The sequence below is a fragment of the Mastomys coucha genome, unplaced genomic scaffold (assembly GCF_008632895.1).
Source record: "Mastomys coucha isolate ucsf_1 unplaced genomic scaffold, UCSF_Mcou_1 pScaffold12, whole genome shotgun sequence".
In the NCBI taxonomy this organism is placed as follows: Eukaryota; Metazoa; Chordata; class Mammalia; order Rodentia; family Muridae; genus Mastomys; species Mastomys coucha.
This window is the reverse complement of record NW_022196894.1, coordinates 25,017,675-25,042,002: the sequence shown is the minus strand read 5'-3', so window position 1 is coordinate 25,042,002 and position 24,328 is coordinate 25,017,675. Positions and strand designations below refer to the sequence as shown.

The 24,328-nt window shown below is 36.5% G+C and overlaps 2 protein-coding genes and 1 pseudogene across 3 annotated transcripts in view; 2 read left to right on the top strand and 1 right to left on the bottom strand.

Annotated features, from left to right (window-relative positions):
• Uts2b (urotensin 2B) overlaps positions 1 to 7,770 on the top strand; it is a 10,392-nt gene extending 2,622 nt beyond the window's left edge. The window contains exons 2-5 of the mRNA XM_031364665.1: positions 1,084 to 1,167; positions 2,634 to 2,671; positions 4,144 to 4,237; positions 7,745 to 7,770. Coding sequence (XP_031220525.1) covers positions 1,084 to 1,167; positions 2,634 to 2,671; positions 4,144 to 4,237; positions 7,745 to 7,770 — 242 coding nt within the window. The remainder of the gene's footprint in view (positions 1 to 1,083; positions 1,168 to 2,633; positions 2,672 to 4,143; positions 4,238 to 7,744) is intronic.
• A 1,768-nt stretch (positions 7,771 to 9,538) lies between these two features.
• Positions 9,539 to 24,328, bottom strand: part of Ostn (osteocrin) — a 39,108-nt gene continuing 24,318 nt past the window's right edge. Inside the window, exons 4-5 of one of the 2 annotated variants that reach the window (XM_031364664.1) lie at positions 14,739 to 14,835; positions 9,539 to 11,313 (exon numbers count right to left, since the gene is read on the bottom strand). In XM_031364664.1, the coding sequence (XP_031220524.1) occupies positions 14,751 to 14,835 (85 nt within the window). In that variant the 3' untranslated portion in view covers positions 9,539 to 11,313; positions 14,739 to 14,750. The remainder of the gene's footprint in view (positions 11,314 to 14,738; positions 14,836 to 24,328) is intronic. The other variant, XM_031364663.1, reaches the window with a different exon arrangement.
• Positions 15,593 to 18,019, top strand: LOC116086205 (annotated as a pseudogene).

Below are 24,328 nucleotides of genomic sequence, written 5' to 3'. Positions count from 1 at the left end.
AAGGCGTGCGCCACCACCACCCGGCTAGAATACTTTTTTTTTAAAAAATGCATTACATACAAAATATATTTCTCTCTCCCTCCCTCCCTCTCTCCTTCTCTCTCTCTCTCTCTCTCTCTCTCCTTCTCTCTCTCTCTCTCTCTCTCTCTCTCTCTCTCTCTCTCTCTCTCTCTCTCTCTCTCTCTCTCTCTCTCTCTCTCTCTCTCTCTCTCTCTCTCTCTCTCACCTCCCCCTCTGTGTGTGTGTTTGAGGAAATAATTTAGTCAGGTTCTGAGCCATTGTCTTGGCTGAAACTGAGCAATTGAGGCCAACCCAGCTAACACATCTACTGCAGATAACCCTCATCAATCTACTTCCTGCCCACAAAGTAACAGTGACAGCCAGGAGATGGGGGTGGGAGGAAATGGACTGGAGAGGATATAAGAAATAACTTTTGAGTTTTTAGGCCCTCATTTAAGTTCATTCTTTGATACTAATTACTATTCTAATGGCATCATTGTTAATCAGATAGTTTTTGAATAGTCATTGTTCATAGATTGAATGAAGCCTGCTGTCCCAATTCATACTTTAGAATATAAACATTTATAATGCTGAGGCATGTAAAGAACTAAGTCCTAAATGCCTGTGGGGTAAATCAAGGATGATGGGGAGACATAGACACATAAGTCGACAACATCCTAACTCTTCCTCGAGGTCCTTTAAGAGAAGCCTACAGGACAAATTGTCTCATATTTAAATGTATAGTGTCAAATATAATAACAAAATGAAGTGCTATGTTTTTCTCCTAAAAATCAACTTTTAGTTGTTACTTCACATGTTCAAAGCAATTGCAGATGCTTAAAAATTAAACCCACAAAAAGGAAAGTAAAATTCCCCTGCAATCCCACCGCCTTTCAGTTTTATATCCCAGGCTGTTCCTATACATGCACTTGGTTTTAGAATGGCTCGTCTCTCAGATCATATACTTCCCTATCCCTCTGACATTGGTGAATGTATACATTGAGAGTTGACTACAAATTCCAATGACCTATAAGCATTCAGTGACTCATTAAACATGTCTATGTCTGCATTTGATTATTATAGGACATGAGTTGTTTTCAGCTAAGGAACATACAACTCACGAAAAGTTGACCCGAAATCCTGGTTTCCAGAGGCCCTCCCATGCTGGTGAGTCAAGAACAAGGCATACCACCTCTGTCACAAACAACAGGATCACAGTCTCCCAGCAGACTCCTGATCCTCTAGCTTTTACAGTATTCCTTCCCCCTCCTACACAATTCCCTGAGTCTTAGAATCAGGCTTGTGTTGTAGGAATATCCATGGGGATTGGGCTCCACAACTCTACTTTTTGATTGGTTGCAGTTTTCAGTAGTGAACTTAACCTGTTACAAATAGAAGTGTCCTTGTTGAAGAGTGAGGACTACACTTATCTTTGGGTATAAGTACAAATGTTTTCAATGTAGTTACCGATTATACTGGTTTAGTGAAGTGGGAGTTTGTAGGTTTTCCTCCCAGATCCATGACTTCACTAGAGCATACATGATATACAAAAGCCTTCAATAAAGAACAATGTTATACATTTATGATATAAGTAATGAAGTTAGTTAATATATTAAAAGCACATTTTATTTCATATGAGAACTCTAAAGGGTTGGTAACTGCTGAGGAAACAATTATCCTACTTCATATAACTCTTTCCCATTTGTGACTCAGGTACAGTTAGTATTTTCTACATCAGACATTTCAAGAGTCTTCTGTCCATCAGTTTCCACTTTGAATTTCACCAATGAACTAAAGTTCTGTGCTGTGTTCCTTTGTTTTCTGAAATTGAGACAGAGACTACAAGTTGAACATCTAGGCTGCATCAACAGGGACACAAAAGTCCTTTGAGCAAGAAGATATGATTCCATAAATTGTCAAGATCCTGTCATAAATATAGTTAGGACAAATGAAGAGAAAGTATGACAGCTGGCAAAGTGGCACCTTCTCAGAAATCATCTGACCCATTTTAAAAAATGTGTTTATATTTCTTAGTTAAAATATTGGTTTAAAAACATATTCAGAGTATGGATATATCTCAGAACTTGGGCTTTTTTCAGAGCTTTCAAACAAAGAAACACAAAACCCTCAAAAAATATGAATGCGTTAAAAAAAGCTGTATTACACAAGCATTACATAATTAAAAGACATTTTTTATTTGAGAAATGAGTAAAATTATAAAATGGAGAAAATCCATACCCAGTAAGAAATAATTTGGAGATTGACCATTAATATTTTTTAAATTTTTTTCTTCCTTCATAGTTTATGAAGAATTTCTGTTGTCTTGTTATTTTATATTGTTTCATGATAATATCCCTATGTCAATAAAATATTATGACTTATTTATAAAAATAATTTATGATAGAGCTATAGTGTACTTTAAAAAAACTTTGTGCTTTTTGTTGAACATAAGTACTTTCTCATCATATCCGTTAGCAGTATTATGAACATTAGAAATACATTCAGTGTTCGGCATTAGGAAATGGAGGGCAGCCTCAAATCATATGAGAAAGGTCTGAGAGCATAAACACATATCCTGACGTCAGTAAACTGTTGCCCTTGCTATGTTTTTCACTTGCCCATGTCTCTTACAGGTGTAGATCAGCCCAGCAAACTGGAAGAACTTAGACAGGTGAGAGTACAAAAGACTTCTGTGCTCTAAGGAACTATTATTGGATAAGTCTCTGACACATTATTTTTCAACAAGTATTAATATTACAGTGTGAAACTTCAATTTCAGCTAGAGAGAGAATAAAGTGCTTTTCCAAGTAACAGAAGACAAATTACACACACACACACTACGCCACATGTGATAATAGTGACCCAACTGTAAGTTCCTGGGATACCAAACATTCTCTGAACTTGTCATTTGTAAAGCCGGAGGTCATAAGTTGGTGGTTTCTGAAGTTAGAGCTTTTAAATAGTGGAATTTTATTTCTTGCTCTCAGAAGTTACATGGTTTCAGAAAATGAAACATGTAAGGATATATATCCACTTGGCTTCAAGCAGCTGGGTTGTAGACAATGAAGATCAGCCGTTTGACAGGGAGCCCCATCTTCTCCATAAGTCTCATGTTCTCTACTCCTTGATATCTTAATATCTCACAAAGTACATTTTAATGTCTAAAATATACAATTTCTAAACTCTTTCAAATGCAGTGTGGTACTGTTCCATCATTATGTAAACAGTTAGCCCACTTGGCAACAGAATTATGCCCATCATTCTCTATTGAGGTGCAAGAACATGGGGCCTAATTTGATAGAGTTGGTTTGTAGGGGTTAGATGTTTGGAGAGCTTGTTAAATATTAAGGTTGTGTTGAATGCTGGGCAAAAATATAGAGCCTGAAATACTCTTATGTTCTAGAAAACAAAAGGACTCCTGGAACTCCAAGTAATCACATAATTTTCTTGAGTTTATTGGAGGGGATTGAGCCTATGGGGGGACATAATGTTAAGTCTAGCTACCTAGGCTATACCCAAAATGACTTGATTTGCAAATAACATGTGTCTGAATTACAGCTCTATTGCTGTAAAGAGATACCATGACTAAGGCCACTTATATAAGGAAGCACATAATAGGGGGCTTAGTTAAGAGGGTGATTGGTTAATTGGGGGTTTGGTTAAGAAGGTCCATGAACATTATATCAGGGAGTATGTTAGCAGGCAGTTAAATATGGTGCTGGGACAGTAGCTGAGAGTTCTCTTCTGATTCATAAATAGCAGTCAGACAGAGGGTAAGACTAAAACTGGCATAGGCTTTGAAATCTCAAATTCTATCCCCAGTGGCACACCTTCTCCAACAACGCCTCATCTACTAATCTTTTGAAAATGTTGCGCCAGCTAGGGACCATTTGAATCTATGAGTCTATGGGGCAATTCCTACTCAAATGACCCCAACCTGTTTCTCTTCAATCTTTGGTTAAGTCTCATACTTATTCCAGATTTCTGAATTCCAGTCTTTTGGGTGTTTTCTGCATTTATTTTTGTTTATTTTTTCTTATAATTTTCTTTTTTTCTTTTCTTCCATTTTCTAAACCTTTATTTCTTCCTTCCTTCATTCCTTTCTTTTTTCTTTTCTTCTTGCCTTCCTTCAATTTATTATAGCTAAAGAAGCTGAGAGAATGGTTTATGAAAGCAAAGAATGCTGAGATGTCCAATGCTTTTGACAATCTATCCTCTTCCCATCATAATAAAAGAGGTAAGTTTTAATTTTAGTTGCAAAAATTTATTTTGAAATGGCTCTTTTTAAAACTATCTCTATAAATAAAGGGATAATGTGGACATTTTTCAGTCCTCAGGTTGAAATAAAGATCAAAGATTATGTTTTGGAGAAAAAACTTTGCAGTACAAATGGACCTGAGCCTCTAATGACAGCAACAGTGGTTAACCTGCTCACACTTTTTCAGTTTTAAATGAAAAAAGTCCTTAATGATTAAAACTCTCATCTACCTTCCACATTTTGGCCTACAGATTGAAATCAGAAGGATGGAAGTAGGAATAGCCAAGTTTTAAAACAAGTTAATATTTTACTTTACATAAGTAGAACCTGTATTGCTACAGTATGTGTTATGAACAAAGATATGACTCAGACATGTGCTCTTAGAAAAATTATTCGTTGAATCCCTAGATTTCCATACTTTTCCCAATATTTTCTTGTTTCTGGACAGCTTTGTTCTTACTTTTGAAAGAAAAGTGCCAGGCCATAGTGTCGCATGCCTTTAATCCCAGCACTTAGGAGGCAGAGGCAGGTGGATTTCTGAGTTCGAGGCCAGCCTGGTGTACAGAGTTCCAGGACAGCCAGGGCTACACAGAGAGACCCTGTCTCAAAAAAAAAAAAAAGTAACTATTACTTGTGTTCCTCTAGTTCATTAATGGTGTGAATATATTAAGGCATATTTGACTTTTCTTATCATCACCCTGATATGTGATATTTCTTTAATGTCAATAAAAGAATATTGCTACAGTACTCCTAAAGAGAAAGAAGTTAAGATAGTATTAATAACTTCACACATACTAGTCACTTTATATTCTGATATTTTATTGTTTTTTGTTTTTGTTTTTGAGACAGGGTTTCTCTGTGTAGCCCTGGCTGTCCTGGAACTCACTCTGTAGACCAGCCTGGCCTCAAAATCAGAAATCCGCCTGCCTCTGCCTCCAAAGTGCTGGGATTAAAGGCATGTGCCACCATAGCCCTGCTATCCTGATATTTTAAAATATCATGGTGTAGCATTTATGCTCTGGAGCTATATGGTTTTATTTCACATATCAACTTTGCTAGTTCCTATTTGTGTGACCTCAGGCAATAAATTTATTATGAATTAGATTTTTTTTGTTCATATACAAGAATATTTATATTTAATATATATTAAAGATATTATTTATGGTTTGTTATAACTAAATTATTTAATCGAGTTCAGTATGCTATATGAGATATGATAACTACACTGTGTACTTAACATTTCAAAAATTGTTCCATAATTATTATTTTATTCTTTATTATTGCTATGAATACTTTATATAGAAGAAAACTGTTATATTCTACACAGTGTCCAGTGGCCTCATAATAGGATCAGAATGGGTAAAGAAGGGCAACCGGCCTTTTCCTTTCAGAACATATTATTGAGTTGTCCTGATTCTAATGGAATGAGGTTAATGTGCAGTTAAGAATATCAAGGAACATAAGTAATAGATGGAGAGTCCTTTCTCTGCCACTGATATTTTGGTCTTATTATGATATGGATAGCAAAGGTGTGCTGGTAGCGATTTCAGTGAATAAATAAATTTGGTATTTAGGAAAGCAGCTCAAATGGAAGGTATAAATTTGACATTTATCAACAAATTCACATCTGGCATTTTGATGAGACCATCCACAGAGTGATTCTGTATATAGAGGGAAGCTACCCAAGAGCTGAGTTACAGACCAGATAAAGAGCAATGTTCTGAATATGGGAATTAGTAAGAAGGATTGAGAAGAAGCAGATACCAAGGGAAGGAAACAGAAGCCAAGTACAAAGACATTTCCAGAAACTTCACAGAATCTGAACTATGACAGCATCAGTAAGATGAGAGCTGAGATCTGCTGCGTGACCCCAGGAATGAAACATTATCAGTAGTGGGCTAGCATTTTATTTTAAGGGGTATGATTAAACAATTGGAACCACAGACAGCAGACATGTCATATGTGTATATGTGTTCATGTGTGTATATGTGTATGAGGGTATGTAGATACAAGTGTCAATTTGTGTAGAGGACAGAGGACAATCTCCGTTGTCATTTCTTCAGACACTGTCAACCCTATTTTTGACACAATGTCTCTCGATTGTTTAAGCATCAGGAAAGGTTTTTATTTTATTTTATTTTATTTATTTATTTTTAAAGCAGAGATATGAAAGCATGCTCCTTTGTGGTAGTAACTAAGTGGGTTCTGTCACGATGGGTACATGATGTAGCCAGCAAGGTTAGCTCATGAAACAGTACACTTTCCTCATGAAGTCAAGGATTATTGGCACTTCTAAGAAGTAATCACTATAAACAACCACGAATGAAGGTGAAATGCACTCCACATCCAGCTGAAAGCAGTAAGATTTTTCATTTACGGAACTAACCTTCTTTACAAATGTAATATGGCCTGTAGATAGCTGCTATAAGCCTAAGGGCACAGTATTGAACACAAATGTGAATGAGGCAGACATCCAGGGCAGCAGTGCTTGAGCTGGCTGGAACTGAACTTCGTGAAACTGAAAGATGATTTGTATGCGTAGGAGGAACTGACTCTATTTGCAGTACCATGCGTGGTTAGTCTCTTTTAACCAGGCCCAAAATATATCTACAAACTATATTCCACTGCACACTTAACTGCTCATGTGATGTAAGTTTTGCCTTCCTGTCAGCTTTTATTTTTGTGCCAGACAGAGATATCCAAAGATATCTGAAGGAACAAACAGCACGATGATGATGACTTTCCATAACAAACTATTAAAGGAAGACTGGACTTAAAGGCCGTGTTCTCAGCTCAGGTCTGAAAATAGACTCCAGCCTTCACAGGAGTTGAATGCAATATTTCAGAAGGAGGATTACGGCTCCTCCTACTGAAGATTTAATATGACTCATTGATGTGTCTGAAGACTGAAATGTTGCCAAATTTGCCTTTTGTTTGTCTGAAAGAGTGTTATGTGATCAGAATATTAAGGTGCAGTATGATGAGGAATAATTTATGCAAATATCATTTGGTAATTTTCAAGATGATCCTTAAGCTCCTCCTTTCTTTCCTATATAAATAGAGGATCATTTAGCGCCTCTCTTTTATTTACATGGCATCCTCTTCATCATTCAGCTACACAAAATGTGAAATGCAAGTCTCCTAGGTTAGCCCCTATGGTCCTCAGATTGTGTTAAATATATTGTAATGCAGGAGAGTGGTGCCCAATGAAATTGCATAATGAGGCTATTTTCTAAGTCACACAGCCCATTCTGGTAGTCTCTGTCCTCAAGGTGCTTTTGGAATCTGATATGTGGATGTATAGTATGGTGAAGAATTTGAATTATTAACTTATGTAGTTTTAAGTCCACATAAAGTTAGCAGCTCAGTGCTGAACATAGTTTTTTTTTTTTAAATGGACTCTATCTCTTATTCAAGAATATAGACTGTTTTATTCAAATGGAAGATTTAAAAAATTCTAATAATTCTCTTTGTTTTCTTCTTTAGCTTGCTTTTGGAAATACTGTGTCTGAGACATTTCTGAATATACAGAAGAAAAGAAAACTAGAAAAATTACATATACATATGTATATGTAATGTATGCATAAATAATATATGTATATACAAATATAGATGTTAATGTTTACTTCTGTTTCAAGCTTTAGGAATCTGTTTTAAGCCCTTAAAACATATTTCTGCACATAATTTTTCTCACTTTGTGAACCTGCTCCTTCCTGGGTTATGGCTTGTTTAATGCTCATTTGGTGAACAATCACACTGGCCACACTCTGGAGTGGAATTGTCCATGAAAATGACTTTAGTGCTAAAACTGGGAGGATTGAGCTATTGTATGCTTCTTTGAAGTTCATTGTCCTCTCTCATTCTTTTGTTGTTGGCTGTCAATAAAAATATTTTAAAAGGCATCTCAGAAGGTTAAAATAAATCAAATTGTTTCAACTTATGTGGAAAATATCCTTTATTCTTCTTTCTCATTTTTATGGTTGTATTTTTTTGTATTAATTAGGACAATTGCCATTGAGAATACTAAGAATGGGTACATTACTGGGGAACAGAGATGCATGGTTTAACGAGATATGGAAAAAAGTAATACTAGATTTCTAAGAAATAGTATGTGAAGAAAATAGTAAAATGATGTGCTTTGGGGGTTCCCATTTCTTACATTTGCCTTCTGCAGAGGGTCAGGGACTCTTTGACACACTACATGTATACAACAGGCGAGACTCAGTGTGCTCAGAAACAAAACTCCTCAGAAAAGCATTGGCTATTCCTTGTAGTTTTTAATTTCCCATTGTTGTATCATTTTTGTTTTGTTTTCCTATAGCTTCACAAGCCTCTTAAATTAATTCAGGCCTCAGAGTTCAACCTTAATTTTGCCTGACATGCGTTCTGGCAGAGAAGGATTCTCAAAGTAACTTTAGAATTAAATGCTGATGACTTTCCTGTTCTGTAGTACACATAAATAGCTTTTCTTTATAATATGAAGAAGTACGTTTTTAATCTCTGTATTAATAATCGTGTGGTGTTGAATGATAAAGGATAGGATGGTAGTATTTATTAAACTAAAAACATACATAGCCCTGTGATAAGAGTGTAAATACAGGAATAGTAAAGACAACTTGTAACCTAGAAACCCAAGCAAGTCCTTTGCAGAACATGACAAAGAAAATTATAATGACGACAGTAGAATAGAGGAACTCAGCTGAATGTATAGCAATATGTCCGAGGTCCTTTCAAAATGTGATGTTTGGGGGGCTGAATTTCAATGCTGTGAGGGTCATGCAAAGTGCTTGAAGAAAGGAGCAATCCCTCAAGGTGTTGGGAAAAGGGGGAAAAAGCATGTGCAAAAGCCAAGGTAGGAGGATCCTGGCATCCTTGCAAAAGGAAAGAAGTCAGTATGCTTGTGTCCAGTGAGCACAGCTGAAAAAGTGCAATAACATAGGCAGATGGATTATATCCACTAGGCAAAGATGATGGGCTGGTTCATTTCATCACAACACTCTTAGTCTATCCACATCTGCCCTGGAATGAGCTTGCATCCATTCCAGAGAATAATGTTCAATGCTTATTAACCAAGTATTTAGGTAGGAGATTTACCTATATATGGTGCTGTCTTCTTAAAACTCTCAAAAACCTGGGAATGTAGATAGCAAATTGGATTAAAACTAGACTCCATATTAAATAAAAGGGAGAATGAGAAGAAGTACCATGCCTGTGGTGTTGTGTATACCCTTCCTTGGGAGCCTAATAAACACACATGAATAAACATAAGGGGGCAAGAACAGAAGATGCTCCTATGTATGAGGACATATGGAAGCACCAACTCAACGATATTTAGGAGGAATGAAACTCCTGCTTTCCTTATCTCTTTATTTACTTTGGGAGAATTGGATGATATTCCGGTACATTGAAACTTCGGCATCAGACAGAATGGCATTGCTGTTTTTCAGAAGATTCGATTCAGATTTTAATAATTTAATCAATTTAATTTCCCAAATGATATGGGAATAAAAAGTACAATTTGATAAATTTTGTGTAGTATAAACTTTAAGACATTGTAGCCTAGAATACACCCTCATATGCAATGATGCTAAGGTAATTAACAGTAGGGCTCAGAAATTCATATTTATATTCACTTGTTCTATGTGCCTGTATTTAGAAACAAAGAGCAAAAGGGCAATGCATATTTTTAAATCATAACTGTTAAAATATGTGGTTTCCTGGGGACATAGGGTTTCTTTCCAACGTTCTGGTAATAGCTAACACATATGAATTGAAGTACCTTCAGGTTGAAAAGGTGTTTTCCTCTTTTTCTTCATTGAAGACATGAGACAAATGCATTCACTACACAGAATGGAGCTCAGACCAATATGTAGAGATCTCTTCAAATTGGGATATTATTGCATAATTGTTCTGTCTTCTTTCTCCCTTCCTTCCTTTCTTCCTTCCTTCTCTCTATCTCTCTTTCTCTCTCTTGCTTCCCTTCCTTGTTTCTTTTCTTCTTTTGAAACAGAGGAGTCATGTTACCAAGCTTGGCTTCAAATCTTCTACTTAGCTGAGGGTGGCCTTGAATTCTTGATCATCTGCTCTTACCTCCAAGGGCTAGGATGACAGACATTAGCCATGATCCCAATTATACAGAAAATTTGTCTCTTTCATGCTAGGCAGACACTGTGCTGTTCATGTGTGTTCCTTGCTCTCACAGATTATTTTTGAATTAAATTTCAAGTTTTCATATGAGAGATTGTAGATTAATGTTGATGTTTATACCTTTTTTAAAGCACAAAGCAGTATTTGGTTGGATTTTTAGCTTATAAACATTGAATGAAGAAAAAGAAAAATAGAAAAAAAAAGCTGCTAACATAAGAAACATTTGCACAATTCACCCCTAGGCTGGTAAAAGTAAGCAAGACAGGCAGTAACTTCTTTTCAAATGAGTCTTTTAAATTCAGAGTTTGTTAGAATATTTCATATGGGCCAATTATACTAGCTTTTCTTATATTAACATTTAGTTATTAGTTCCAAAAGAACAAAATTGCTCAGGTTTCTCAAAATTTATTTGCTTTCTGACACAGTTGAAGCAAACACTCATGTAATGTCTTTTTTCTAAGCCTGAAGCTAAAGTTTTAACAATTTGACAAACTTCAGAAAAACTAAAACCAAAAAAAAAAGCCTATATAAATCACCATGTGCTCATTTCTTATTTCTTTACATCATCAGATCTTTAAACACTCGGTTTCTAGAAAGCACATATAATAACTGAAATGTGAAAATATTAATGACAAGAGAATACATTATATTTGACTGCTGTTTTACAAAGTAGGTTCAGAGCCCATGTCAGAATTTAAGAATCATTGAAAAACATTTTCAAAGATATCCATACACTGAAATGATCTTCACAACTCAACTAAAACCATAGTAACACTAGGACATGATGAGCTGAGGGGGATCAAGCTTTGGGGAGGTTTGTAGAAGGAAGGTTCCTTGACAAAAGGGGTAGTGAACTTCACTGAAGTGTCTTCTAAAGTTCTGTGCCATCTCACACAAGTAAGTTGCATCTGTAAAAGTGAAAACTGAAGTTATTAAAAGTGTTCTTACACTCTGTATATCAGAGAAAAACCCACAACTTTAACAGAAATGCAACCCTTTTACCACATGGCATTTCATGACAGCTTTTAGTCACCCAGCATATTTTATACCATAATATAAATTAATAATTTCAAATACCAGTGAGTTTAAAGAGCATTTGTGATGTATAAAGCTAAGAGCCTAAGCTCAAATTTTCAGTGAAAATTCTATTTGTCAGTTCTTAAGATAGCAACTGTATCCAATTTCTCTTAATTTATATATTAGTCCAAAGGATGTTGTCATGAAAAAACAAAAGGAAGGCAAGGAAGGATTGACTAACACTTGATTAATTTTTAGATACACATTGATAACTGTACTTTGCTCCAGAAAACAAGAATTTGTTAGATGCCTGCGGTGTTTCTGAGTTCTATTAATTTATCTGAATGATTGCATCAGCATCATGCTAAGATAAAACTGTCAAATTAAAACAAGAATAGGTGCTTCACATAATTGAGAAAAGTCATAATTCGGGTGTTAGCAAGTGACTGATGCATCAAGGGCTCTGTTTCTAATGTCATTAAGCAGGTAATTCTAACTTCTATCCTGACATTTCTAACTCCACCTAGAAAAACTTTGAGTAGTGTAGTCTGAATATCTATTGAATATGAGTTGCTTAAGTCAATGCTTCTACAATCTTTAACCTTTAGTACGATGTAGTTCTTGTCAGAATAAAATATAAATATCAGATTATATTACTTTTATAAATACAACAGAGTAGAAATTGGCATTTCCCCTGGCAATGTGTGAATTCCTAGCAGCAGGATGTAGTCTTGACCTTAACCCAAGATATTTTTCTTAGACTAGAGAGCAGTTTCACGTTTAGTGTGAAAAGTCAAAGTGAAACCCAGAAGGTAAAACCCATAGCCAAGCCCCCCTTCAAGGGAAAGCACTTCGGCTCAATCAAAGTGAAACAGATGGTTTGAGCATACTTTCTCTGTGGCTTGCCACCATGACAAGTTAGAGCTAGAGGTGTAGCTAAGCAGCATTATACTTGCCCAGTATGAGAAAGACATTGGGCTTGATCCCATTCACCAGCTGAATGACAAAAACCACCAGTGATGCTCACAACCAACAACCAAGAAAACTTGATGGGCCACACAGAGAACATTGACCCAGAGGGCAGAACACCTGATGTCTCCATCTTGATATGAACAAGGTCTATCAAATGTCAGTAACACTAGTATTCAGCAACAATACAATTTTTTAAATTGTTGGAGTTAAACAAGACTACATGTCCTCAAACCTGTAATTATTTAATTGTCTGACTGTGTGAACATCATTTAACAATGCTCAAATTCTTATCTTGTAAATGCCATGCTGTGAAAATTGCACCCACCATTTAATTCAAAGGGCTATGGCGGCATTAAGAAAACTGTATTGGAAACAAGAGAAATTTAGATGAATTTTATAAGTTTTGTTATCCATTCAATTGTTAAACTTTCACATGAGAAAATATCTGAAAAATATTGGTGGTGATGCAGGGTAATTACAAAACCATACCTGAGCAGGTGAACCCATAGTGATTAATGGAAAGGAGAGAAATATGATGTTCTATTCTAAGCCTTCTTTTCTGATACCATTGTCTCCAGGTTTGACTAGTAAGACAAGATCCATACTTATGAAGACATTGAAGTTTATTAAGTGTACAATAGCAGCTGAGATATTTTCTTTCTGTCCAAAGGTCTAGTGTGCCAATGTTCATATGAAAATGAGTTTCCTATGTTTGCTATCATCTACAGCTTGGGGGATTTCAGAACTATGAAAGTATCTGATATGGCAAACAAGAGTGGAATATGCAGACATCAGTCAGATTTCTATCAATCTCAGGGTTATGTGAATGTATCAGGAAATTGGAAGATGTGCCCTTGATTCCAGGAAGTACTTTTGGCTTTTTATAAGTATTAGCTAATTCTCTTTCAAATATAAGTGCAGCAGTTGTTAGCAGACACAAGGAATGATCACATTTAATCTATTTCTGGATATGAGGGAAGCAGTTTCATGTGAGTTTTGAAGGTGGTGCTATTCATGAGGCAGTGTTCCTTTTTGTAATCAGTGCATACTTTTATTTTTATGGGTACTCAGTGCATAGCGCTTGTAGAACATCAACATCAACAGACTCATGGGCATCTGCACTTCTCTTAGTTAAGTCATTATCATAAAATATTGTCCCTCACAATATCTTTGGAACATTTGAGGAGAAAGAAAAAATATTATAATTTAATGTATGAAAGGACTAGGTCAATGTCATGAAAAAAGCAGAAAACACAATTCCCATGTCTTCATATGTAGATGGTTAGAGAGGTTGCAGATTGCTGGAATTACTTAAGGAGGTTGGTGGTGGGGAGGTGGGGAAGGATGGAACTTTCATTAGCTTTACTGGAAGAAAGCATAGTGTTTAGATTTCAAAGTGAACAAACCATTTACTGTAGAACCTTTCCTCCTATTGCTCTCTGACCAAAAGATTCTTGGGGAGGAAACTTGGCTTAAATTTCTAGGTCACAGGCCATCACTGAGAGAAGTCAGGGCAGAAACTCAAGGCAGGAAGCTGGAGGTTGAAACCGAGACATGCTGTTTGCTGGCACACTATCTGGCTTGTTCTCATGCTCATACTTAGCTAATTTTCTTACAAAGTCCAAGCCCTGAGGGATGTTATTGCTCACAGTAGACTTGAACTTCATGCATCATTTAACAGGCAAGACAGTCACCCACGCACATGATCACAGGTCAATCCGATTCAGGCGATTTCTCAGTCAGGTTTTCCTCTCATAATAGTTCTGTACTATGTCAAGTTGACAATTAAAGTTAACTAGGCCATGTGTTAATTAGAATCTCAACTCATACTTGCATATTAACAGATAATTGCACATGACTGTATGAAAATAGCTAAATTCATCTTACAAAGCATTGAGATAAGTGACTTTTCTATTTGAAAGATAAAAATCTAGGTGTTCCTCAAGTGTGCCCATGCTGCAGCCTTTGATTTGCATATGTCTCATGGTAACTATGGTAAACAATCTGTAAACTTGATTCAACTATTATAAGATTGTGTGTGTGTGTGTGTGAATTTCTAAAACTTGATTGTATGTTGAGTGTGAGCTTTGCAGATAGGCAAAAGTGTCATGTTGCAATTTCAAAAGTTTGGGCACTCTTGGTAGGATATATGCTTCCTTTCTAAAAGTCCCCTAACTTATTTGACATGTATATATTAATTGACTAAAGAAATATTTGCCAATGTGTATACATCAGCTAAAAGACATCCCAAAAGGAACATTTGCAAGTAAAGATGAGTCTATTCATCTAGTGTGAAATGGTTTCTGGCAACAGCCCATAGGATGCTTGTTGGGATTGTACTCACAAAGAGAATCCATCAGCCTCTGGAACTGGAGAGCCGGTTTCTACCAATCCGATCCATGGGAATACCAAACCGCTTTTTTGAATGATTCACTACTTTCCTGTAAAAAACCATAAAGAACATTTTAAACCAATGTCCAAGTTATCAACCATTGCTATTGTTTTTGCTTTAATGCAGAACTTGGGCTCTCTTCAGAAGGAGGAACACACCATGATACACATTATTTATAGTTGTCATTCTCATCTCTGCCTGTGTCAAGAAAATTAAAATTGGAGAAGCTGATTCAAATCAGTTAGCTTGCATCAAAACCCAGGTCTTATCAGCATATTAAACTGTCAATGATGTAGTTGATAAATCTTGCTCCCTCTGCAGGCTTCATCCTCTTATTGCTCTTATGCCTCTAAATGGATCTGATCAAGATCCATTTATATTTCAGCAAGGATAATGGTTGGAGAAAGAAAAAGGTATAGATGTTAAAACTGAATTTGTAGAATTAGCTTAAAATCAATGTCCAAGAGTTATAAGACACTAACAAAGTTTGGTGTAATTATAAGCAGTGTATTCTGGAATAAAAAATTCTCCTCTGTGTTTAACTTAACTTTATTATTACTATTCTGTGGGGTTGGTGTTAAGGATGGCTCTCCTAAAGTAGCTCTGGCTGTCATGGAGTTCACTATGTAGACCAGGCTGACCTTGAGCTCAGAGAGATCCATCTACTTCTGCCTTTTCAGATTTGTAATTAAAGGTGTATAGCACTATGAGTGGCTTTGTTCTGTATTTTAAATTAACTAATTTTACCAAGAGTAACATAAATAGACTCCTTTTTTTTAAAGTATAGAATAGAATTTATTCAGGACATGGGGAAGAAAGTTAAGAGGGTAATAGAGTCAGAGAAACCAGAGAGAGAGAAGACAAGAGAAGAGAAGGGAAGGGAAGGGAAGGGAAGGGAAGAGAAGAGAAGAGAAGAGAAGAGAAGAGAAGAGAAGAGAAGAGAAGTAGAGGAGTAGAGGCCAGCCATGAGCATGTGGAAGGGAGAGGGAATGGGGAGAGTGGGGGAAGGAAAGCAAAAGCAAGAGAAATCAAGAAAGCAAGAGGATAAATAGATTCTTAATTCAACATTATTTTCTTTTAGTAATCAGAATAATGGCTTCCCACCAGTGTCCACTTTGCAATTTCAGAATCACAATATGTAATTTATATTGTCAAAATGAGTTTTGTGATAAAATTAAAGATTGGAAGATTATACTGGGTTAACTGAGTGAAGTTGATACTTTTGCACAGTAGCTCTTAAAACTAGCCTATAACTGCAGCTGAGTGTATCAGACACCAGACAGTAGGATCAGTCTGAGAAGGACCATAATTACCAAGGACAACTTGATGACAGAGGAGTCAGGACTGAGGACTTATAAAAGAAAATAGGACCCCAGTCTTTCAAACATAAAGAATTAAATTCTTCCAGCAATTTAAACAACATGGCAATGCTTCCCTGGAGGCAAGAAAGATCACAGTTGGCTGACACCCTCACATCATCTGAGTCCAGGTAGAAGACAAGGCGAGAGACCTGTAGAACTCCCATGGACTAAACCATCAACCAAAGAGTACACCTGGAGGGACTTAAGGCTCCAGCAGCATATGTAGCAGAGGGTGGCCTTGGTGGGCATCAATGGGAGGAGAGGGCCTTGATTCTGGTAAGGGCTCAATAGATGCCCCAGTATAAAGGAATGCGTGGAGTGGGGGGGGGGGGTATTTGAGTGAGGGAACTCCCTCACAGAAGCAAGGTGAAGGGGGATGGGACAGGGGTTTTCCAGAGGGGAAACTAGGAAAGTAGATACCATTTGAAATGTAAATAAATAGAATATCCAATAAAAGAAAAAAAGAAATATGTATAAAACAGAAAAAAAGAGAGAGTGTGCAGTCTATTTGGAGTTCTGTATGCTTCTTAGATGTTCATGGGCATCGCTTTCTTTAGGTTAGGTAAGTTTTCTATAATTTTCTATATAAGTCTTCTATAATTTTGTTGAAGATATTTACTGGCCTTTTAAGTTGGGAGTCCTGGAAGTTTTTGTTTATTTCCTTCACCTATTTGATTGTGTTTTCCTATAGTTCTTTAAGGGATTTTTGTGTTTCCTCTCTAAGGGCTTCTAGCTGTTTACCTGATTTCTCCTGTATTTCTCTGAGGGAGTTATTTATGTGCTTCTTAAATTCATGTATCATTATCATGAGAAGTGATTTTCGATCTGAATCTTGTTTTTCCCCTGTGATGTGTCCAGGACTTGCTGTGGTGGGAGAATTGGGTTCTGATGATGCCAAGTAACCTTGGTTCCTTGTGACAAAATGATGATGGTGTGGCATGGCTTATATTAGGTGCAGGTGAAAGAATACACCATTTTCATAGAAAAATATCCTTGGTGGAGCAGGACAGGCCTACCCTCATGTTGTACCAACTTACTGTGACCTAAGAAAAATGTCAAGGATGTATCTAACAAAGGGTATGAGTTTACCATGGTCAAAATAGATCTGAAAATCATGTCTTGTAGTGGAGTGATGGAATTTTCTACTTCAAGTCACTCTTCCACTGACATGGAAAGCCTCAGAGAGCCTAGAGACCAAATATAAGGTCTGTAACTATGGGCTCACCTTCATCCAAAAGTGGAATACAGACAATACTCTTGGGACAGAAATCTCTTGGGAGAATAACTTGGCTGAAGGGTTGAAACTGACTCTTAATACCATATTTGCACCAAACACAGGAAAGAAGAATGGGAAATTAAAGGCCTTCTATAAATGGGATTGTTTTCGTCTTGGAAGTAATGTTGATATAAATTTTTCTGGACTGATCATCTATGGCTGTGCTGTGTTAGCCTTTGAAGGTTGGCTTGCTGGCTATCAGATGAGTTTTGACACAGCCAAATCCAAACTGTCTCAGCGTAATTTTGCTCTTGGTTATAAGGCCACAGACTTCCAATTGCATACTCATGTGAATGATGGTACTGAATTTGGAGACTCTATCTACCAGAAAGTTAGTTAATGAGACGATTGGAACGTCAATAAATCTGGCATGGACAGCTGGCAACAACGACACTCATTTTGGCATCTCTGCTAAATATAAGCTGGATTGCAGAGCTTCTCTGTCTGCCAAAGTAAACAATGCCAGTTTAATTGGATTGGGTTATATACAGACCCTCCAACCAGGAGTCAAACGGACCCTGTCAACTTTAATAGATGGAAAGAACTTCAATGCAGGAGGCCACAAGTTTGGATTGGGATTTGAACTGGAGGCTTAATGTGGTTTTGAATAGAGTATCAATTGTCCCTGGAAATGAAGAGACATGAACCCACTATGTTTTGGCTTTAAAATTCTGTCAAAATTTAAAAGTGTGAACTTTTTATTCTTCCAAAGAATTGTAATTCTTCCCACACTGAAGTCTAGAGATTACAGATCCATCCAATGGGAGGTCCTTGAAGTCATGCCTGGAAATTGTCATGTTTGTGCCACATTTCAGTTGCGTTCTGCAAAATTAATTTAAATATGTTCCTCAGCAGCAACATAGAGACATGCTAAAGGAAGTGATCTGCTTCCCCAGTTTGTACATTGCATCCTGCATGTCCCACTCCACTTTTCCACGTGCTTTTCTTATGTCAATCTCTTCTCTAGTGAGTTCTTTGGTTTTTCATCAGAGTAAAATAAACTCATCACATTTGGAACATACAAAAAAAAGAAAAGAGCCGGGCGGTGGTGGCGCATGCCTTTAATCCCAGCACTTGGGAGGCAGAGACAAGCAGATATCTGAGTTGAGGCCAGCCTGGTCTACAGAGTGAGTTCCAGGACAGCCAGGGCTACACAGAGAAACCCTGTCTCCAAAAACCAAAAAAAAAAAAAAAAGAAAGCTTAAAAGTTTAGAAGTTAGAAGTTGGAAGAGATGGCTTACCTGTCACACTAATACAAGCACTTATTTGGATTATTTAATTTCAACATGCCTTTTATATTTAAAATAAAATATACTTTTCAGGACAAGTGGGATTTTCTTTGATTTCTATATCCATCCTTCTCTTTAAAGCTAGCTCACCATTGTAAAAGGGCAGTAGAAAATTTGTTTTTAAGCATTTTATTAAGTTTTACCCCAAGTAAGGCAGTGGGTCCATTAATTATCACTGACTGATTAAAGAAAATGAAAAATAGCATCCAAACTTGCAGCACTAGCAAAGGATACAGAACTTTACTTGTACAGTAGACATCCCACTGTCCCCTCCCATGTGGCATACCACTAGTGACCAAGTTCCAGGCGTCTTTTGTGGACTCAAGCCTTGTGCAATCATATTCTTGACTCTCATTACATCCTGTGTATTGTTCTAAGATGATACTTCAGGCAGAATTTAGAATTTTGTGTGCTGCAGACCGAAGGTACAAACTAACACTGGTTATGACTGGTAGTGTTACCAGTGTGAATAATACAGTTATTAAAAATAACTGCATTAATAATTATGCCTGTAGAAGATATGATGTATTAGAAGTTTGTTAAACAAAGAAGTTCTGGGCTGTTACTATAAAATCAGATACCATGTGGGGCAAAAGATAGGTCAATTTGCTTGATGGGAGCAATAATTTCTCAATGTATGTATATGCCAAAAATCATTTTTATTTGTTTTCATATTCAAAATGCCCCCCTCTCTGTGTATGTGTTGTACAGTGTAGTTAAGAGAACAATTTTGGGGGTCAATTCTCTTAACCACTTTGGTCTTAGGAATCCAACTAAAGATGTCAGGTAAGCACTTTTCCTCCCTGGGTCATGTCATCAGACCAGGTCTGTTTCTATGGAGAAACTTTATTTTTTTGTCATACCTCACTAAATCTGAAATAAAAGGCATCATATATAAATTCTCCATTTCAGCAAAGCTATGCATTTTGAAATGTGTTTGTGTTGACATGTGTAGCTATAGCTTCTCTCCTCTCCTCTCCTCTCCTCTCCTCTCCTCTCCTCTCCTCTCCTCTCCTCTCCTCTCCTCTCCTCTTCTCTCCTATCCTCTCCTATCCTCTCCTCTCCTCTCTTCTCCTTTCCTTTCCATTGGATGGATAGCTAGTATTTCTCTGTTCATCCTTCCTCCCAGGAAAGTCTGGGGATTTGAATTGTTTGGTGTTGTTAAATACCATACTGAACATCTTTTAATTTTAGAGATTTCTGGACAGTGTATTTTCAAAATAGGAAATACCACCTATGACCATATTTAATTTTATTATTTAGTATCAGATTACCTTCTGTATTTGTATCTATTTTCACACCAAAGGGCAATGTGCCACAGTTTCTGTTATTTCAAGAGTGTGCCAGGCCCTGGGGCATGTATTTATAGTTTTGACAACCTGATATCTTTTTGACTATGATATACTGCTTGTAATATTGATCCTTATATTGCTAATGTAGCTTCCTGTCTTTTCATCTGCTCATTGCCCACTTGGACTTTTTCTTTTGGAGTATCTTCTTAAATATGTTTTTTTTCATATTTATTTTATTTTATTTCAAATTTGATGGTAGCTAAACTTAGAATACACTGAATATGATACTTTATCAGTTTTATGTATTTGAGTTTCTTCTACCTCTGTCATTAACTTACCTTTTTCTTAAAGATAATTTTTAATGTTATCTCAATGTACACAATTGTTTTCATTTTATTTAATGAGTTCATTCTCTCTTATAATAACAAATTCAGCATATTAAGTTACTTGCAAATCTTATTACAGCTTTGATTAGAATTGCATTGATTATATGGTATAAATTGATCTGTAGAAAACTAAAATTGTTATGAATATTTCTTGCTATTATAGGTGATTTATCACTTAGGCAATTTTGATGTTTTTAGACAAAGTGCCATAGTTTTACCATAAAGACCATGTATACTTTGTTGAATTTAATTTGTTGAAAGTCATATTTTACTTAAGAATATATATTGTAGGACATATATGGAGAGAGAAACAAAGAAACAGAGAGAATCTTTTTTCAATAGGTTCATAATTTAGATCATCAAAACAACAAATTATATTATAGTGAAAAATATTAACAAGACTGAAGCAGTTAAGTTCCACTTTAGGTCCCAATAATTCCTTCACTGTGTAGTCTTCTACAAAGGACAAATTCAACTTCTATAATCAGTGTATAAATGGCACCAAGCAAAGTCCTGTAAACTACTGTACTTTCTGCCTTTCTTAGCTGGACCACTAGTTCTGATGGGTATCTAGCTGCCATTTTCCTAAGAACCTCACTAAATGTCCACATGGCAAAAATATGATAATCTCCTGCCAATATCCAGAGAGAAACAGGGACATTCTAGCCATGTGAGTGGGCCATTTTGGAAGTAGATTCTCTGGTTGCCAGGAAACCTCAAATAATTGCAGTCCTTGTAAAGAGGTTGAGCCAAGTACATGCATTGATTATTTACATCTTATTTTATCTTAATCCTAGATGTGGTTTTGAAGAAAAAATACATTATATGCTAACTACTGAAAACAGCTTCATGACTCAAATTAATATTTTTCTTGACCCTAATATCAAAAGCCTGCTTAACTCTCTATTTTCAGATTTGATCATGAATTGTAGGCATTTCCTTTAATATGTCTTGGATCCTTGCTGTTTCTTTTTTTTTTTCTTTTTTCTTTTTCTTTTTTGTCTACCTTCACATGCCATACCATTTATTCCAAGTTGATTAGCTACATTTGAACATGACCCCCATTCTTTCTGGATTCTCCATTTTGGTAATTAAGTTGCAGAATTCAAGGGTGACTGACTATATTACTGCACAGTCCCTATGCTGTTTGAAGGCACTACCCCAATAGGTATGTTTTCCAATTTCACAAGTATTAAAGTATTAGACAATGAATTGCTAGGGACATAAGTAACAAAAATTGAGTTCCCCCAGACTTTTTTTCTCACAAAATTTTTGTGCATAAAGAGGAAAACAAACATGCTTGGATTTTTCTCCAAAGAAAATAAAGAAAAATGTAACAGTCCACAAGTATGTCAAAGGCCTCCAATGCTTTAGACAGACTTGCATAGAAAGGACTTGTTACTACATAAATATAGAAAGCAAATAGGTATGGTGAGCATGTTCAGTCCCTCCTGCTCAAATGAGCAAGTAATGCTCCTGGGAAGGAGAGGTTAAGTGGTCATACAAGATGTCAGACATTTTCTAGTGGAAATGTTTTCTTAAGCTGTGGGGTCACAGGTGAGTTTAGATCATAAAGAGAAATGCTGCTTCAGCAAGAATGGTTATGTCTGTGGTTAGCATGCTATCTCAAAGGTAGTAATTGAGCTTACAGATTCTTTTACATTTGCGATGATGGTGCTACCCTTGTAATGTTATCTTCTAAAGTATTTTCCTACAAGGAATGAGCTATGTGAATACACAAGAATTCAGACAGAGATCCCAACCTCTGAATTAAATACTGAGGCTGAATTAAATACTGAGGCTTAAGTAACCAAGTTAATGCAATCCCAACTCACTAGGAATGCTTCACAGTGCTGCAGGCTAAGACACTGATCTTTACTGGCTTAACGTCTGACCTTCTTGAGGATGTAATGAAACTTTTTCTTTTAAACTTCAACCTTTTAATTTTTCTACTTTGTACTATATTTTAATTCCTATTCTTTATATACATCACATCCCTACATCATTTCTATCTAGCAAATAGACTTACCCTAAAACACTGCACTGAAATTTCTTTTTGGAAGGGATAATAAAGTACATTACAATCACTCTTTCAACTCAACATTATCCTTTTGAGAGAAAGTTGTTGACCTTTATATGTAAGTTATGTAAGGCTGAGGTGAGAAGAGACTAGCAACAATAAGCAAGCCCTGACAAGTGGGGTCCAAGATCATTAGGCTGGATGGTATTTCCCAGTGCATAGACAGGCCTTTTAACAAGGACCACAGGGGCCTGTAAAAGGGGCATTATCCTCTGGATCTGTTCATGTGTTCTAACATCTGAAATGGAGCCCATTTGAATTATTCCCTCCAGGCATCACCAAATAGAAGTTGGAAAAAACTAGCACTGACTGTGAGATGACTCAGCTGGCCCAGGTCTGTCACATTGCCTTAGAGTGCATCAAAAGGGTGTAAAATGTTACCTGTTCATCTTGATTTGGGGGACTGCCAGTGAGAAGTACAATCATGCCAGTAAATTGAATATGACACCACTTTTCTCTACTTTAGCCTGGATCTCCAACTGGTGTAGGGCAAGAGACCATATATCATTGTTATGGAATGCTGAGAATTTACTTAATGCACATAGTCAAAGCTAACTTTATTATTCTTGGCCTTTGATAAGCACATTATTCCCATAGAGTTTTAATTTCTATGTAGGAAATAATTTTTAAATGGAATGTCATAAAACTTTGAAGTTAAATAAAGATGTATAATTTATAGCTAGATCATATCAGGGAAATAATTTGTCTACCTGAAATTACTCAATAAAACAAGGATCATAATATCACTTTAATGTCTCTTTCTTTTGTCATGAATTAGCATCTTAGAATGATATTCTTTATTTTAGTATTTGGTTTTGATGACTCCAAAACTGAAAATAGACTAGGTAGCAAATATTTCCTTTTGCATTCTAAAGTAAGGCAATGGGTTATGTAATATTTAGAAGGATGCTTCTACAACTTATTGTTTCCAATCTTAAATCCCAAAGGGAGTATTGTCAAATGGCTCAGGAGTAATTTCTTGGGATCAAGTTACTGGGCAACAGAAGTGCTTTTCTTCTACCTTCTAAGACAAGAAGGCCTTTGAGCACACTACTGAGAGAATTTGATGGTAGACCAGATGTTCTATAACTAAGAAGAAAAAACTGTAGAACTGGCTCCATGCAGTGAGGAGGGAACTGCTCATGAGGCACCTTTATTCATTGACCAAAATCAAGGATATGGAGCATGTGACTAGAGTTGCCTATGGTTGTATATGACGGGGCATTTCTGAGGGCTCTCTGCCAGCTATGATGGGGTACACAGCTGTAGGAATGCTGGTGGTGCTGCTGAATGAAAAAGCCAGGAAGCCAGGAAAAGGATGAAAAGTGTACTTGGCTTCCCAGAGGGAAAGCACTGCTTGGGGCAAGAGTGTTTAAAAAAGTTCCAGTGGATGCTCTGTCATGGTCAGCAGAAATATCCCCCTTTAAGGGGATTTAAGAAGCCACAGTTGCTCACAAAGGTAGGTTTTGATAGTGCTGGTCAATATTGCTTTACTGCTCATTGGTTTGGAAGAGAGACAAAAGCAGCCTAGTGCAGGAAAGTGGTGCAGAGGACAGAATGAAGATAGCACATCCCAGCCTCTTCCCAGGTAAACTCCCCTGCTTGAATGAGCTGAAGCTGAGTGAAGGAAAGTTTTTATAAGACTGGAGGTTGGATGAAGGAACATAAATGGATATTTTAATGAATTACTTCTTAAGAAGACAAAAGTGAAAGGAGATGTGCTTATTCCATACATGTGAGCAGAGGCATCACAGGACCTGCCCTTAATATCACTTGAAGGATTGAGACAACCTTTCAAAGTTGATTTGAATATATGAGCATAAGATATAAGTATTCTTTTCTAATTTTATCTTATGGA